Source organism: Amphiura filiformis, chromosome 1, assembly GCF_039555335.1.
Source record: "Amphiura filiformis chromosome 1, Afil_fr2py, whole genome shotgun sequence".
NCBI classification, from domain to species: Eukaryota; Metazoa; Echinodermata; class Ophiuroidea; order Amphilepidida; family Amphiuridae; genus Amphiura; species Amphiura filiformis.
Genome location: NC_092628.1, coordinates 19,009,355 through 19,025,104, shown reverse-complemented (window position 1 = coordinate 19,025,104; position 15,750 = coordinate 19,009,355). Strand labels below are relative to the sequence as shown.

General features: G+C 37.1%; 1 protein-coding gene across 1 annotated transcript; it reads right to left on the bottom strand.

The window, feature by feature from the left end:
• Window positions 1-942: 942 nt before the first annotated feature.
• LOC140156650 (uncharacterized oxidoreductase YtbE-like) lies at window positions 943-5,775 on the bottom strand. The gene is made up of 5 exons (XM_072179590.1): window positions 5,772-5,775; window positions 4,404-4,498; window positions 2,006-2,080; window positions 1,445-1,615; window positions 943-1,297 (listed from the first exon to the last, which is right to left on the bottom strand). Exons 1-5 carry the CDS (start codon window positions 5,773-5,775, stop codon window positions 1,205-1,207), a joined length of 438 nt encoding a protein of 145 aa, XP_072035691.1. The 3' UTR covers window positions 943-1,204.
• Between the last annotated feature and the right edge of the window lie 9,975 nt (window positions 5,776-15,750).

The following is a 15,750-nucleotide window of genomic DNA, read 5'->3' as shown; positions in this document are numbered from 1 at the left end:
AGAACCCCCTGTCCTAACAAAAAAGGTTTCAAAATAACAACAACAACAAAATATACCGCAAAAATGTCAAAAACACCCCCCTCCCCTCATTTACCCTAACAAAAACCAAAAGAGTCTGTTTTGTGATCAAGAATATGCAAGAAATTACAGAGATTAATTCAATACTACATTAACTATATTACAGATAATACGATACACAATTAAATTACTTTAAGCCGTACAAGGAAATTAGATAAAATACTAAATGTAATTAAGAATAATATTATCTTTCACTTTGGTTTTGAAATGCTTGATCGTCTTTTTTGAACCCAAATTGTTTTGATTTTCATGTGGAAGTGTGCATACAGGGTGTCCAAAAACCCTAATGGTGCCCTCTTTTTATCCTATTTCTGAAAAGTAGGTCAAATATATTTTGAAAAACCTTTATTCAATCGTGTCACAACTTTTGAAGATATGCTCTTTTAAAGAAATGCACTCGTTTTTTTTTCACTCTGTCCACGGAGGAGGTTTGGCTACTTCCAAGATTGAAAAGGAGTACAAGTACCATGCATGAATATCAAACATTTCTCAATGATAACTTTATAAAATAACAACTTTATTTAGGGAATGGGCTTTACCGGTTTGTTAAGTGCCATTAAAAAAAAAATGGACGTGGGACTTCTTTTGCTATACTTGCAATTACTTAATTTTCTAATGTTTCTTACTTTCTTACTTTGTTGTTTCTAATTTTTTTTTTATTTACAACATAAGTCATTTCTCTTTTGGGGATAAAAGGTAGGCCTAAAAAGGGCGGGTTGGTTTGTCTACTGTTCTTCTGAAGTGAGTTTACTATGCTGCTCTACTCTAACTGGGTGCCTCCTTAAGGTTGGTCTGAACCCTGGAATTATGGAACTTTCGGGCCTCATATGGTCGAAAGTATATAAAAGTATACATATTTTGCCCCCCTAAAATTCCTGGTGCCGCCACTGCTGAGCTGTAGTTAATATGAATATCAACCTCATGTTCTCTTACATAATTTATTCTTTAATTGTGATAAGTTATAATTTGAGACCGAATTACAAAGACTAGTGACGTCCTGTCAACCAGACCGAAAATGATGTACTGCGCAGCTCAGGAACCAATCACCCCACGCCATTGCCCTGACGTCAGACGCAAATTGGTCTTTTTAGTTTTGTCTTTGATTATAGTAGTGTATGATTTTGAGTTATTTTGGTGCCTCACAGATTGTCACAGATGATTCCTTGTGTATAGAGTTCAATACAACCATGTCTTCCTTGGATAATTCAAAATCAAAGATCTGGAAAACAAAGAATATAAGAATATATTATAAACCCACAATTAAAGAGTAAAAAATTCAATGCGGGAATATGTCCTTGGTTTTCGGTGCTTACACATAGTGAGCATGGTGAGAACAATGAATCGGTTGATCGGTTACATTACTCACCTGGCCATTTTCTTTAGCTCTTTCCACTTTTGCTGTTTTAGGTATAGGAACAATTCCATGCTGAAAAATCCATCTTAACATGATTTGCCCAGCTGTTTTCTTATACTTCTCAGCTAGCTCCTTTACTTTAGGTAGAGAAAATGCCTTTCCTCCTGCATAGGGCGAGTAAGCCTTGAGACATAATGGGAAGAAACATAAAAAAGTAATGTATCCATACTCTCTTAATGTACATGATGTAAATGAGTGAACGAAAAAAGTGAGTATCTTTACATTCCAAAATGAGTGAAAATTACTCCAAAAGAGTACAATTTTAACTCTTCAAGAAGCTATATTTAAAAAGCCACATAAAGGATCACTACAAGTTGTCCCTTATATCATACTTTAAAGAGTGGATATTTCACTCTTAAAGGTCGCTATATAAAACAATATCACTAAAAAAAGTAATTCAAATTGATTTAAAAAGATTACATCACAGTACATTATGTACTAAGGGTGTACAATACTGTACATGATTGCACGTTTTGGGGCGTGTCCTGATTTGCTTTGCGGGTATATACTTACCATCACTACGATACCATTGTCCCTGCAGTACTTCATTATCTCTCGATTGGGATCGTGCATTACATGAAATTCCAACTAGATATTCGAAAGGTTTGAACAGAACGGAACGAAATAAAATGTAATAAATATAAATACATAGCAGAGACTTCCAACCAAATAATTTTCCAAATAACTGCCCAAAACAAACAATCAAAGTGGTCAAACTTTGAACAAAAAGAATCCGGCGTTTATTTTAGGGCTGCTTTTCACATGTAGTTATAATTATGGAGAGTGCCTATTGAGGACGCTATTATAACCCATCATTAGTAACAAAAAGGAAACTTTGAAACATTGTCAGAGTATGTAGTATGAATTGAATATGTAGAAATAAAATCAAGTAGTTGCCTTGCCTACTCTTCTCCAATAAAATAAAAAGTCCAATACCTCACAGATAATGAAATCTGAATAGCTCATGTTTTGTGTCAAAATCAGTTTCTTCATTTGAAAGCCATATTGGAACATTTCTATAAGAAATGGAATTGTTTTTTTTTTAAATATTTATTTTGTTTTTATCAGTGCTATGTGCTATGAACATCGCGTAGGCGCTCGACTAATATTTCCATCGTAATCATGGTAATAATGAAATGTCGTTTCAAACGTTTCATTCAAAACCTCGGACAGGTTATATTAGGGTTTTTTTTATATTAGTTTACTGAAGTACATTAAAATCGTGTAAAAACAAAACATTGAAAGACATTGAGAGCGTCCTCCTTAGCAAATGTTACATTATGGCTTCAATGTTGACTTCTTGCATATATTAAATAAACATGGTTTCTAAATTTCACTTTTTATCCTAAATATTGATGTGACACGTCAGAATTGTTTTACACTCATTTTAGATCCCTTAAGGGATCTGGAATGAGCGTTTTGAGCGTTTCGACAGCATTTTTTGTGGGACATGAGAGCACATCAGACCTATCGAATTGCATTTTGAATACGAAGAATGTCTTTCTGATATCAAATAATTTTCATTTTATGAAATTCACGATATAATACAAATTTTATGACAAATTATTAAAATTTGATATTTTTCACATTTTGGAGATATAACAGTCCTCGAAGTAAATTTTATAAATTTAATGATATAGTCTTAAAGTGTATGTAGCTGGGAGGAAAAGCCGACGATCAATTGAAAATTTTGACCTTTTATATTGAAGATATGGATTTTTCCCCAAAAAGACCTTATTTTTTTGGTGTTTTGGGAAAAAATCCATATCTTCAATACGAAAGGTCAAAATTTTCAATTGATCGTCGGCTTTTCATCCCACCTACATACACTTTAGGTAGAAATCATCAGATTTATAAAGTTTACTTCGAGTACTGTTAAATATCAAAAATGTCAATTTTTAATGATTTGCCATAAAATGTGTATTACATTGCGAATTTCAAAAACTCAAAATTATTTAATATCAGAAGGCCATTCTTCGTATTCAGAATGCAATTCGATATGTCTGATGTGCTCTCATGTCCCACAAAAATACTGTCCAAACGTTCATACCCCTTCCTTAAGGGCTATGCAAAAAATAAAAATATTCCAAACATTTGTCCACGACTGTATAATTATACACACAGTGGGTATACCATTTTGTTTAGCAAATTACAATAATTATGCTGATTTTACTGCTAACATCTTGAGATAAAGTTGCTTTACTATTTTACTCGCCCTCAAAAAGCCAAACATCATGTACAAATCATGGCACCAAATGGCTTCAATTTACCCTTTTGCATAGTGGATAGAACCTCGAACTGACAACAAACATGAACAAGAAATGTTATAATACATTCATGAATGCCATGTATGCTGTCAAGGGGCGAAATCAGTGGATTGAGACTTCATTGTGAATCTTTTCCCAACTTCTGAATGCGGACACCAGACACCCCTGCAAAAGTTCCCAAATCCCCCCTAAAAAAACAACTCCAAACAAAATAAAGCATGCATAATGATTTCCTAAAGTGGAAACCATCAAGCGTCAAAATAAAATTATCGGCAAAGCAATTACTTATTTGTTTTATTTCGTTCATAAAATGACTGCCAGGAAGGTTTTCAAAGAATTTTAAGCTAAATTCAAAGATAGAAGAAAGACAACAACATGGAAAATCCGAGGGGCCAAAAATGTGTTACTCATGTGTATACGGCAATGTGCAAAATGTGGTTGAATAAAATTTGCGCTATATCGAATTGGAAATATTTGCTTAAGCAATTAGCAATTATCAGTTATTACAGTAAATTAATTTTAAAGTTATTGTCAAATTTCCCTGAGCAGAACTTTAACTTACTGAGAGTGCACACCTAGTACTGACTCAAATGTGTGCTTTTTATCCTTGAGTGTAATCAGGTTCTACGTTTATGGATACTTACCTGATTAATATGCGGCATGACTTTACATTTCATAGATTTCAGTTCTTCTAAGTGACTTATCTTATAGTTGCTGACTCCAATAGCTTTATATAAACCTGCAATTTACAACATTAGGTTACAACAGCAAATCAATAACAACAATTTACAGATGTCTCTTTGCAATAAACGTACTGTTAACCCCAGACGGAGACAATGACACACAAGGCAACAGCAATTTTTGGCAATACTTATTGGCCATCAGGATAGACAATAATTTTATTTTCATAAACAAAGATTTCAGCCATTATATCATTACAAGCAAAGGGTTTGTACACAACCCTGGAATGAAATCAGAAAGGATGGGATTCCAAGATAAAAGTAAAATACTCAACCCAATTTCTGTTCGACAGTAAACCAACTGAGGAATCATGAATCCCAAATCAAGCAAGTTCAAAAAGGGAAAAATCAAAAGGATGGGATTCCAAGATAAAAGTAAAAATACTCAACCCAATTTCTGTTCGACAGTAAACCAACTGAGGAATCATGAATCCCAAATCAAGCAAGTACAAAAAGGGAAAAATCAAAAGGATGGGATTCCAAGATAAAAGTAAAAATACTCAACCCAATTTCTGTTCGACAGTAAACCAACTGAGGAATCATGAATCCCAATCGCAAATTCAAAGGGGAACTCCATAATAAGAGCAAAGCTGCTGAAACCCAATTTCTATTCTACAGTAAGCATTACTGAGGAACGTGGAGCCCACAAATAACCCGACAAAGGGATTTTTATAATGGCCGAAACTTTCCACTCTATCAGTTTTTCATTATATAATTAGTGCATACAGTATTAACTGATATTAATATGAAATATAGAGATACAGGTGCATATAAGTGGAAGATGCAAGATAAAAGAAAACAAAAATCTCCTTGTTTAATACATGTATATAGCTTGTCCTCTAAGTATTATATGTAATTAAACATGACATGTTTAACTCTTGATCGATAAGTCTGTCTTCTGTGAGGACTCATTTCTATGTTAGAATTTTTTTTTTTGAAAACAGATGTTGTAATAATGCAATAAGCTGCAGTTAAATTGTATGCTGCTATTATATATAAAAACTAGCATTATAATGAATTTTGACCGCGCATGTCGGGAGCTTATCATTTATTTGCTATTTTATATCAACAAGGATATTTGACATTCCAAGATGAAAGCAAAATGCTCAACCCAATTTCTGTTCCACAGTAACACTACTGAGGAATCTGAATCCCAAAGCAAATCCAGGGGAAAATTAATACAAATCCTCATGGAATTCCAAGATAAAAGTAAAAATACTCAACAGTGAATACCCGACTGAAGAATCCAAATCCCATAAAAATTTTCTTTACCCATATAATTATTTGTGCTTAAATAGCATGCCTAAAGCATGCTATATGCAACTATTTAATTTGTTTTCCTTAATTATGTAAGGAAAGCAGTACCTGCCTTTTTTTTAAAAACAACTTATGATTTGCTTGAAATAAAGTTATGTGCTTGCATTAACATATTTGACAAACACATAGGTTCCCCTTTAATTGGGAGAGGTGGGTGGGAATTAAAATTGTTTGTCTATCCATTCTGGAAACCAATAATGTAATGAAAACAAAACACCACGACAGTGACCAGCGCAGACGAGAGGGCAGCTCTCATTGGTCAACACACGATGCTGTCACGCTGCTATGGCAACACCCGGCCGGGAAAACACAGACCCGATCGGTATGAACCGGAATTGCCTCCGCGTGGGGTTTGTTTTCTTACCGTTTCACGTTAGAAAACTTTATTACAGTTAGGGAATAATGACGCATGCAGTATCATAGCTTATGACGATGCCCTCTCTCATGTTTGGATAATAATTTGTCTGCATGGCAATCCATAAATTTTCCGATGATGGGCTTGTTGCGAGAAAAACGCGGTTTGTTTAGAGCCCTTTGGTACATGGTTTGAAAATCTTGCTCCTCTTTTTGCTTCCCTTCTTCTTGTTTTAAATACATATACCGTAAAGATTCGCCTAATGGCGCACTTAATTGGGGTCCTTTGCCTTCGGTTACATTTCATGTGCAAATAGAGAGTTCCCTCCTTTGAAATCCCAACAAGAATTAAGGTTATATGCTAGTGGGAATTTTACGGGAGGGTACTTTCAGGTTGTGCCTAAAATTCCACTTATGTCAAGTGACCCCATAGCGCCATTAGGCGAATCTTTACACATACTAACCTGCTTCATAGCTTTCTTCCATTGCCTTCCATGTTTCTTGACGGACTTTTACAGGATCTGCTGTACCGTCTGGACATACTGGCCAATGAATCAGGTAGAGATCTGATGGATATAGATAAAAGGGAAAATTGCTTGAATATAAAAGACTGGATGCATTTCAGTTGAATTCTCACTCTTGCAGACCGGTTTACTCTTAATTGATCTCTCTGGATAGTAAATAAATGAGTTCCAACTTCATTGCCAATACAAACGAGTCCTGACTTGCACTCTCGTTTAATTTATTATGAGGCGATTGGCTCGATTGATATTTAGTGTCTCAACCCCAGGGGCGTAGCCAGCTTTCTTGGTCGGGGGGGGGGGGGCAAAATTAAATTTTGGGGGCATAGACGAAAAAAATTGCAGTTGCATCATACAATACATAGAGACTGTATGTCTTCGAGCTTCCCGAAAAGGGCCTTATTGGGAAGATGTGCGCGCATAGCGCGAAAAAATGGTATTTTACACTATTTTCGCCCATTATCCAGGTAAAAAAGGGCTTTATTGTTACAATGTGCGCGCGTAGCGCGGAAAATTTTTGTATTTTACACTATTTTGGCCCTGAATTTTGCTAGAAAAGGGCTCTTTGCCCTTTTCTTTTCCTTTGCCCTCCTGATTTTCTCTTTCATTTTTTTTCTGAGGGTCACTTTTTCTTTCATTTTTTTCTCCAAATATACTATTTTAGCAATTCCTGCCAATCTGCAGACAAATAAAAAGTTGAAAAAATTACTAAGTTCAGCTAATTAATATGCAAAATTGATGCCAAAAGCAAACCGTACATGATATCAGGGTGCGGTTTTTTTCACAAACATATGTATACAAAGTTCTTTCAATTGATAACAAAAAATACACAAAAAGTAATCAATTATGCAAATTAGCTTATTACAGCTAATTATGTATTCATGATATTATTATGTAAATTAGGCATGAGTAATTTTGGTTTTTTTTCGATGTTTAATGAAAGTCTTTTCATTCATCATGAATTTGTCAAGTATGAACCTGTTATGATGTTGAGTAAAGAATCTGCAGTTAATTACTTTAATATAATACAAACAAAAAAAACTTTGACATTTTGACGGTGTCTGGAATAGAATTTTCATTTTTCTGTAAATATGGTATGTGTCACCATTGCTCAAAGCCAAATCCGAAAAGTAAAAATAAAAATTCATTTGCAATGATACTTTAAATTAACATTTTGTTATCTGGATTAACATGGGAAGAGAAACGGTAAACAGAACAGCCCCTCTATTATACCGCGTATACAAAAATGGTGTGGCCTTGGACACACACAATGGCTTAGAGCTATTGTGGTTTGGAATATTACTCCCTTTAAACTCACTTAAAAATGTTTTGTTTCAAATCGTTTTCCTCAAGTGTGCCATTCGTTGTCGACGGAAATAATTTACATGCTTAGAAAGATTAGTATTTCAGCTAAATGGTGGTAGATCTTGATTTTTCAAAAGGCCTATATTTATTGATTTATGAGGGATCTTCAACAATCCATAAAAATAGGTAGTAGCTCTTAAACGAAGCAATATTTATTTTTAAAAAAACCGATGGTAGTCACAGAAAGGTTTCACACACCATATATCAAAAATTCAAACAATTGTGATAAATAGCACATATGAGGAAATTAATTTTTCGGCATGGATGTTTGCCAAAATTGAACAACTTTCATGCGCGCGCTTTTCAATTTACTGTTATGCTTGCATGCACAGTGTGGCAGAAGTATTGTGCAGCCACTGTGACATGCCTACTATGAGCTTTGTCAATTTTTACTAGTTTTTCTGCAAGTTCCATTAATTTCACAGTTTTCAAACTAACCTACATATTCGAATCCAAGAGCTTTGAGTGAAGCTTGTAATGATTTCTTTGCTGATTCATACCCCATATTAGTAAACCACAGCTTGGTCACCACGAATAAATCTTTTCTTGGAATGCCAGAATCCTTGATTGCCTTGCCGATGCTTTCTTCTGTTCCATACCGGGCGGCTGTGTCTATTAATCTCATGCCGCAATCTTTGATGGCGCACACAGTGGCTTCATGCCCGTATCCTCCAAATTCAACAGATGATCCTATAATAAATAGAATAGAATATTGCATGTATGTATGCACTATGCACACGTCACTTTTAAAGAAAATGTCTGAGAAAATCTTTGACTCATTGAACTGTACAGGAGTAGTCCTTCGGTCAACGGCTTTAACAAAGATAGAACTTGTGTTGTAGTCGAGTCCTCCTCATCCGAATCCTTGGTGTCCGAGTCCGAGTCATCCCCATCCAGATTTCAAATATCTTAGCTCCAAAATGGCAAAAACGGATTAGCATGATGTGCTTTTTGGAACATCTATGGAGAAGCCATCTCGGCAAAAGTCAAACTATTCCGCACTACCTGCGTGACGAGTCTCCTTGTGAATCATGGGTGCTATCACTAGACATGAAAAGCAAAACCAACACTTTTGCTACCTATATTTTTAGTTTTTTTTTTAAACATAGATGTTCGTATTTTTATCAACTTATTCATCTTTTTCTGCGTTTTGGTTTCTATTAACTGTATATTTGTATGCGAATAGTGATTTGACGCAAGAGACTGGCTAATATAATTAATCTAATTAGACTAGAAACTACTGGACTCATCAACCTGAACTTTTGGTGACGTATTGCAATCCATTGTATTGCAGCTGGGTTAAAGCGGGGGTTAAAGTAATTGCATTAGCAATCATTTTAAAGATGACGAAAAACAGGTGCGAGCAAGTCCTGCAATAAGGTGGATCAGCAGCAGTGTTTAGAAATAAGCCAAAATAAAATGTTCTTTGGACTGGCAATTTAGCCATGGATTCGTGATATATTAAAGGTGCTGAATGACCAGGTTGATAACCTCATCCCACACTTTACCACATGACGTGCAGATTTTGTAATCAGCTCGTACTTTTTTAACAATCCCAATGCAATTTTAGGCCTGGAATATGTTTCGTTTAGGCGATATGAACAAAAACATGACAGTACATAAAAGTTTACCTAATCCTAACGCTGGCATTACCAAGCCATTAGAAAGCTTCACTGTTGGAATCGAAGACATGTTGACACGAACACCACACTAGTCATATAGTCTGCCTTGTGTCTTTTAACCTATATCGCTATACACCAAGCCTACTTTATAAAATGTAAATATTGTTATCATCGATCTTTGTACCACGTACCATGTACGTATGATAATGTTTCAATGCAGCGATTTGGACATGATATCTGGCGCATGGTGCTGGGCGGCCAGGCTGGTCAGCCGGCGCCGCGCCGCGCGGTGATCCATGCCAAAGACTGAAGTTGACATTACACTGTCAGACGGTCGCCAAAATATTGGTCGTTGCCGTTGGGAATTTGTGGATATTTGCTTTTTCTGCTCTTTTGTGAAGTTTGGGGTTCACGTATTTTAGGGTTCACTTAATATAGGCTACTGAAACCAATGTTTGCGATATTTTGAATATCATTATGACGGTCATTTTTTTTAAATATAAAATGTTTAGAGTGATCCAGAGGATGATTTAAGCACTTCCCAGCAAGTCTTGTGGTTAGCACAGCTGTGTGAGTGAACATGACACCACTGCCCGCCCACTGCATACACACGTGCATGGTTAAATTTAAATTTGGACAGATATATTTACAATAAAAACACCTTCAAAAAGTTGGTCGATTTCACATGTTATGTTATCTACAGAAGGTGTGAATGATCCTTCATGCATACATCACTTTAGATCTCTTTTACAGTGCATGATGGGGCTTCCTTAAATCATCCTCTGAGAGTGATCAATATGCGCTGAAACTGACAATGGCCATAATATCAAAGAACATAGAGCAACACTGACTGCTAATCTACAATTATCAACGTCAGACAATTAGGCTATGAATTCTACTTCGCAATTATGAAAATTTTCAAATTGTCAGTATTGTTCATGTCATTAGCGCAATTATCAAGTCTACTTTGCTATGCAACTATATACGAGTATGAACCACATTTTGAAATTAGCGCAATTATGAAGTTAACGTCATGAACGTTGCAATTATGCAACTTTCACAATGCTTCGTGATAATAGCGCAATTATGCAATTATGAAATCACTTGTTGAAATTAGCGCAAATATGAAGCCTGAAGCATACTTTGCTATTTTGCAATTATCAACCTCATTTCGAAATTTCAACAGAACGGCACCACAGGGTAAGTAAAAAAGTGTGAACTGCTGGGTCTGAGATTAACGCATTTGTCGTGATAGCTTAAAAGTTTCCAGATCATTGGATTTTCGTATGCGGCTGGAGATAATTGAATTTTTGTCCGAAGGCAATTGTCATTTTTTTAAGGAACATACGCGCATCAACCCAAAGCTTCGAGAACATGCTCCAAGTGAGACCACAACGGGACAGCCCACAGGACAAGTAAGAAAGTGTTAACTCCTAGATCGGAGATTTACAGAGTTGTTGTGATAGCTTAAAAGTTTAATATTATCGTTGGAATTTCGTATGCGGATGGAGATAATTGGATTGTTGTCCGAAGGCGTTATTCAGCAGCCCAAAAGTTTCGAGAACATGCTCCAAGTGACTCCCACTTACCAAGAAGGACCACGATGGAACAGCCCCGCAGGGCAAGTCAGACATGTCATCTCGGTCACAATTGTATTGATGCCAATTCGATGTGATCGGCATTGTTTACATCTGAATTTCCATTGCTTTTGCATAGTATCACCCTTCACTGATCATGACGCAACCTCACAATTACCTATACGCCGATTAACTACCATAGCAATGGATGAATACAATTTTTACTATACCACCCTGTACTACAACGTTGACGCGGTACCGATGCATTGAACCACAGATGTCAAAGAAAGGCTGATCACTCGCACCTGTAAGATAAGTATCTTTGAAAAGAGCGGTATTGTATTCAATCTATGTTTGCTGACATACACAGGTGATTTGTGCAATCTGCTTATAGTGCAGGGCGGTCTATTCAAAAATTGTATTCATCCATTGCTATGATAGTTAATCCGATTATGACGTCACTTCTACGGCGTATTTGCTACAGCTTACTGCTCGTTCGCCAAGTCCTAAAAGTCCTACATATTTATATCTGATAATTGGCTGAATATAATGAAGTAAACCTATTTTTGGTAATAGCGGAATAGCGCAATTATCACTTGAGTGGTGAGGTAAAGCGAAAATTTCATAATTGCGCAATTATGTGTAAAGACCATTTTCGATAATAGCGGAATAGCGCAATTATCACTTGGATGTTGAGGTAAAGTGAAAATGTCATAATTGCGCAATTATGTGTGAAGGTCATTTTTGATAATAGCGGAATAGAACAATTATCACTTGAGTGGGTGAGGTAAAGTAAAAATGTCATAATTACGCAATTATGTGTAAAGCCCATTTTTGATAATAGCGGAATAGCAAAATTATCACTAGAGTGGTGAGGTAAAGTGAAAATGTCATAATTGCGCAATTATGTGAAAAGGTCATTTTTGATAATAGCGGAATAGCGCAATTATCACTTGAGTGGGTGAGGTAAAGCGAAAATGTCATAAGTGTGCAATTATGTGAAAAGGCCATTTTTGATAATAACGGAATAGAACAATTATCACTTGAGTGGGTAAGGTAAAGTGAAAATGTCATGATTTTTGATAATAGCGGAATAGCGCAATTATCACTTGAGTGGTGAGGTAAAGTAAAAATGTCATAATTGCGCAATTATGTGTAAAGGCCATTTTTGATAATAGCGGAATAGCAAAATTATCACTTGAGTGGTGAAAGCTAGCGAAAATATCATAATTCCACAATTATGTGTAAAGGCCATTTTTGATAATAGCGGAACAGCGCAATAATCACTCTGCTCTTGAAGGATGGTGCGCCGTTATCAGTTACGTGTCCGACTACTCCATCTGGTAGGCTATTCCAAACGTGAACTGCAGTTTGGATGAAGGTCCTGCCAGTAGATATGGTTCTAGAAACTGATAATAGCGGGAAAGCGCAATTATCACTTGAGTGGTGAGGCAAAGTGAAAATGTCATAATTTTTGATAATAGCGGAATAGCGCAATTATCACTTGGGCGGTGAGGTAAAGTGAAAATGTCATAATTGTGCAAATATGTGTAAAGGCCATTTTTGATAATAACGGGAAAGCGCAATAATCACTTGAGTGGTAAGGTAAAGCGAAAATGACATTATTTTTGATTATAGCGGAATAGCGCAATTATCACTTTTGTATAAAATGCTAGAGTGAACAACAGCCCATGAGGTGTGGCACATGTCAAGAACTTATAGGCACATAGGCAATATTAAAGACAACCACATGGGCCAATCAGTGGTTCACAGCAGCTTAGGAACAACAAGAGTGAAGGGGTGCAGTAACTTAGGCATCAGACACATGAAATGAGATGCTTATGCACTCTGCTCTTGAATGACGGTGCGCCGTTGTCAGTTACGTCTCCGACTACTCCATCTGGTAGGCTATTCTAAACGTGAACTGCAGTGTGGATGAAGGTCCTGCCAGTAGATATGGTTCTAGAAACTGGTAATGTGAGAGCATGGCAAGGCATGGACAAGCCGGAGCGTGCAGCTCTCCCGACTACATATGACTTTGTTAGCAATGCCTTCAGATTTTGTAGAGGACTGTTTCTGCAGCTTTGATGGAGATATGTAATGTTCAGCTCTGTAATCGCCTCCTCTTCGCTCACATCTATGATCCGAAGGGCCTCCCCTGGATAGAGTCTGATAATCCTCGGAGTGGTGGCGCTGGCACTCATCTAAGACAGTGAGGCGTATTCAATCGCACTGCGAACTTGGGCCTTGTAAACGTCAAGTTTGTTTGCAACTTTCCTCAGAGCGCCCAGCTTCTGTCCTGCTCTGGATGAGTCGTTGGAGATGTGCTTTGTCCAGGTCAGCTTTCTGTTAACTGTGACTCCCAGTATCTCCAGCTCCTCCTTCTCAAGTTTTGTGGTACCAAACAGAAGATCCAGCCCGGCCGGACCCCCTCTCTCGATACCGTCACTGCCCCCACACCCTGATGGCCCGAAGGCCATCCTCCACCCGTCCGCCCAGATACCTACCCTCTCCAGGCCTCCACACGGGCCAACAGCAATGGCCCCAGGGCCGTCTCCGGCTCCAGATGCAATCTCACAAAACAAGGTGGACCCATCCGCGTAGAGGCACAGCCGGCCTTCACACTCATCACCCAAGTCATCAATGAAGACAGAGAATAAAGTGGGCCCAATATTGACCCCTGGGGAACTGATGCATTGATGGAGGTAGTACTTGATGACTGGCCAGATAGGACAACTTTGATGGAACGATCTTGACTGGTGTGGTCAAGTGAAAATGTCATAATTGCGCTTCTAATAATAGCGGAATAGCGCAATTATCACTTGAGTGGTGAGGTAAAGCCTCGAGGTAAAGCGAAAATGTCATACTTTTTGATAATAGCGGAATACCATAAATATCACTTGAGTGGTGAATGCTAGTGAAAATGCCATAATTCCGCAATTGTGTGTAAAGGCCATTTTTTGATAATAGCGGAACAGCGCAATTATCACTTGAGTGGTGAATTAAAGTGAAAATGTCATAATTTTTGATAATAGCGGAATAGCGCAATTATCACTTCAGTGGTGAGGTAAAGTGAAAATGTCATAATTGCGCTTCTAATAATAGCGGAACAGCGCAATTATCACTTGAGTGGTGAAGTAAAGTGAAAATGTCATAATTTTTGATAATAGCGGAATAGCGCAATTATCACTTCAGTGGTGAGGTAAAGTGAAAATGTCATAATTGCGCAATTATGTGTAAAGGCCGTTTTCCATCAGTTACTTTCTTCTAAGTCTAAAAAAGAGGCTGCTAATAGCGATAATATCACTATTTGATAATAGCAGTGCTAATTTCTCAATTTTGTGTAGAAACAAATGACAAAATATCAGTTATAGCGCCTTTCTCCCCATGAGGAGTGACAAAGGTCCAGAACCATTTAGGCACTTAGGCACTCTTAAAGAAAACCACATGGGCCAATCAGTGGTTCGTAGCAGCTTAGGAACAACAACTCTCGATACCATACTTGACTGGCAAGATAGGACAACTTTGATGGAATGATCTTGAGTGGTGAGGTAAAGTGAAAACGTCATAATTATTGCGCTTCTGATAATAGCGGAATAGCGCAATTACCTCTTGAGTGGTGAAAGCTTCTGGAAAAGCTTGATTCCTCAACGTTCACACCTATTATTCGAAGGGCCTTCCTCTGGACAGTCTCAGTAGTAATGCTAGAGTGGTGGCGCTGGCACTCATCCAAGACAGTGAGAAGTATTCCATTACACTGCGAACTTCAGCCATGTAAACGGTTGCTCTGCCTCTATCAAGTTTATTTGCAACTATCCTCAGAGCGCCCAGCTTCCGTCCTGCTCTGGAGACGTTAGAAACATGCTTTTTCCAGGTCAACTTGTTGTCGACTGTGACTCCCAGGATTTCCAGCTCCTTCTCAGCCAGTTTGGTGGTATTAAACAGAAGATCTAACTTGGTTGGATTCCTCTTTCTTGATATTGTCATTGTCTTACATTTCGATGGCTTGAAGGTCACCTTCCGCGCCCAGATCCTCATTTTCTCCAGGTCTTTGTTCAGGCTACAGGGTTTATCAAAATGATTGGTACCGACGACTTCCCATTTTTGCCGAATTTTTTAAATATTTTTTGTACCAGTTTTGGGATGATTGTTTAAATACTTGAAATGATAGTAGTTTTATCTTCTCTAAGAATTTTAGATCATAAAGATAGCACATTCTGTTCAGAAATTAGGACTGGTGTTTTTACACTTTTCATCTGGATTTAGTAGTAGCACACCATTTTCAAGCTCTATTTTACTACAAATAACTTGTGAGAATGATATGTTGAAAATCATGGAAATGTTTAATTTTTCCGTGTCTATTTCTTCATTCATAATATATAAATGTTCTAATCAATATTTATTGGCTGAGAGTAATATTATTGACTTGAATAATTTAGGTGGGGTGGAAGAAGTTTGTGTATCAACACCTTCTAGGGCGGTTATTTAAATTGTA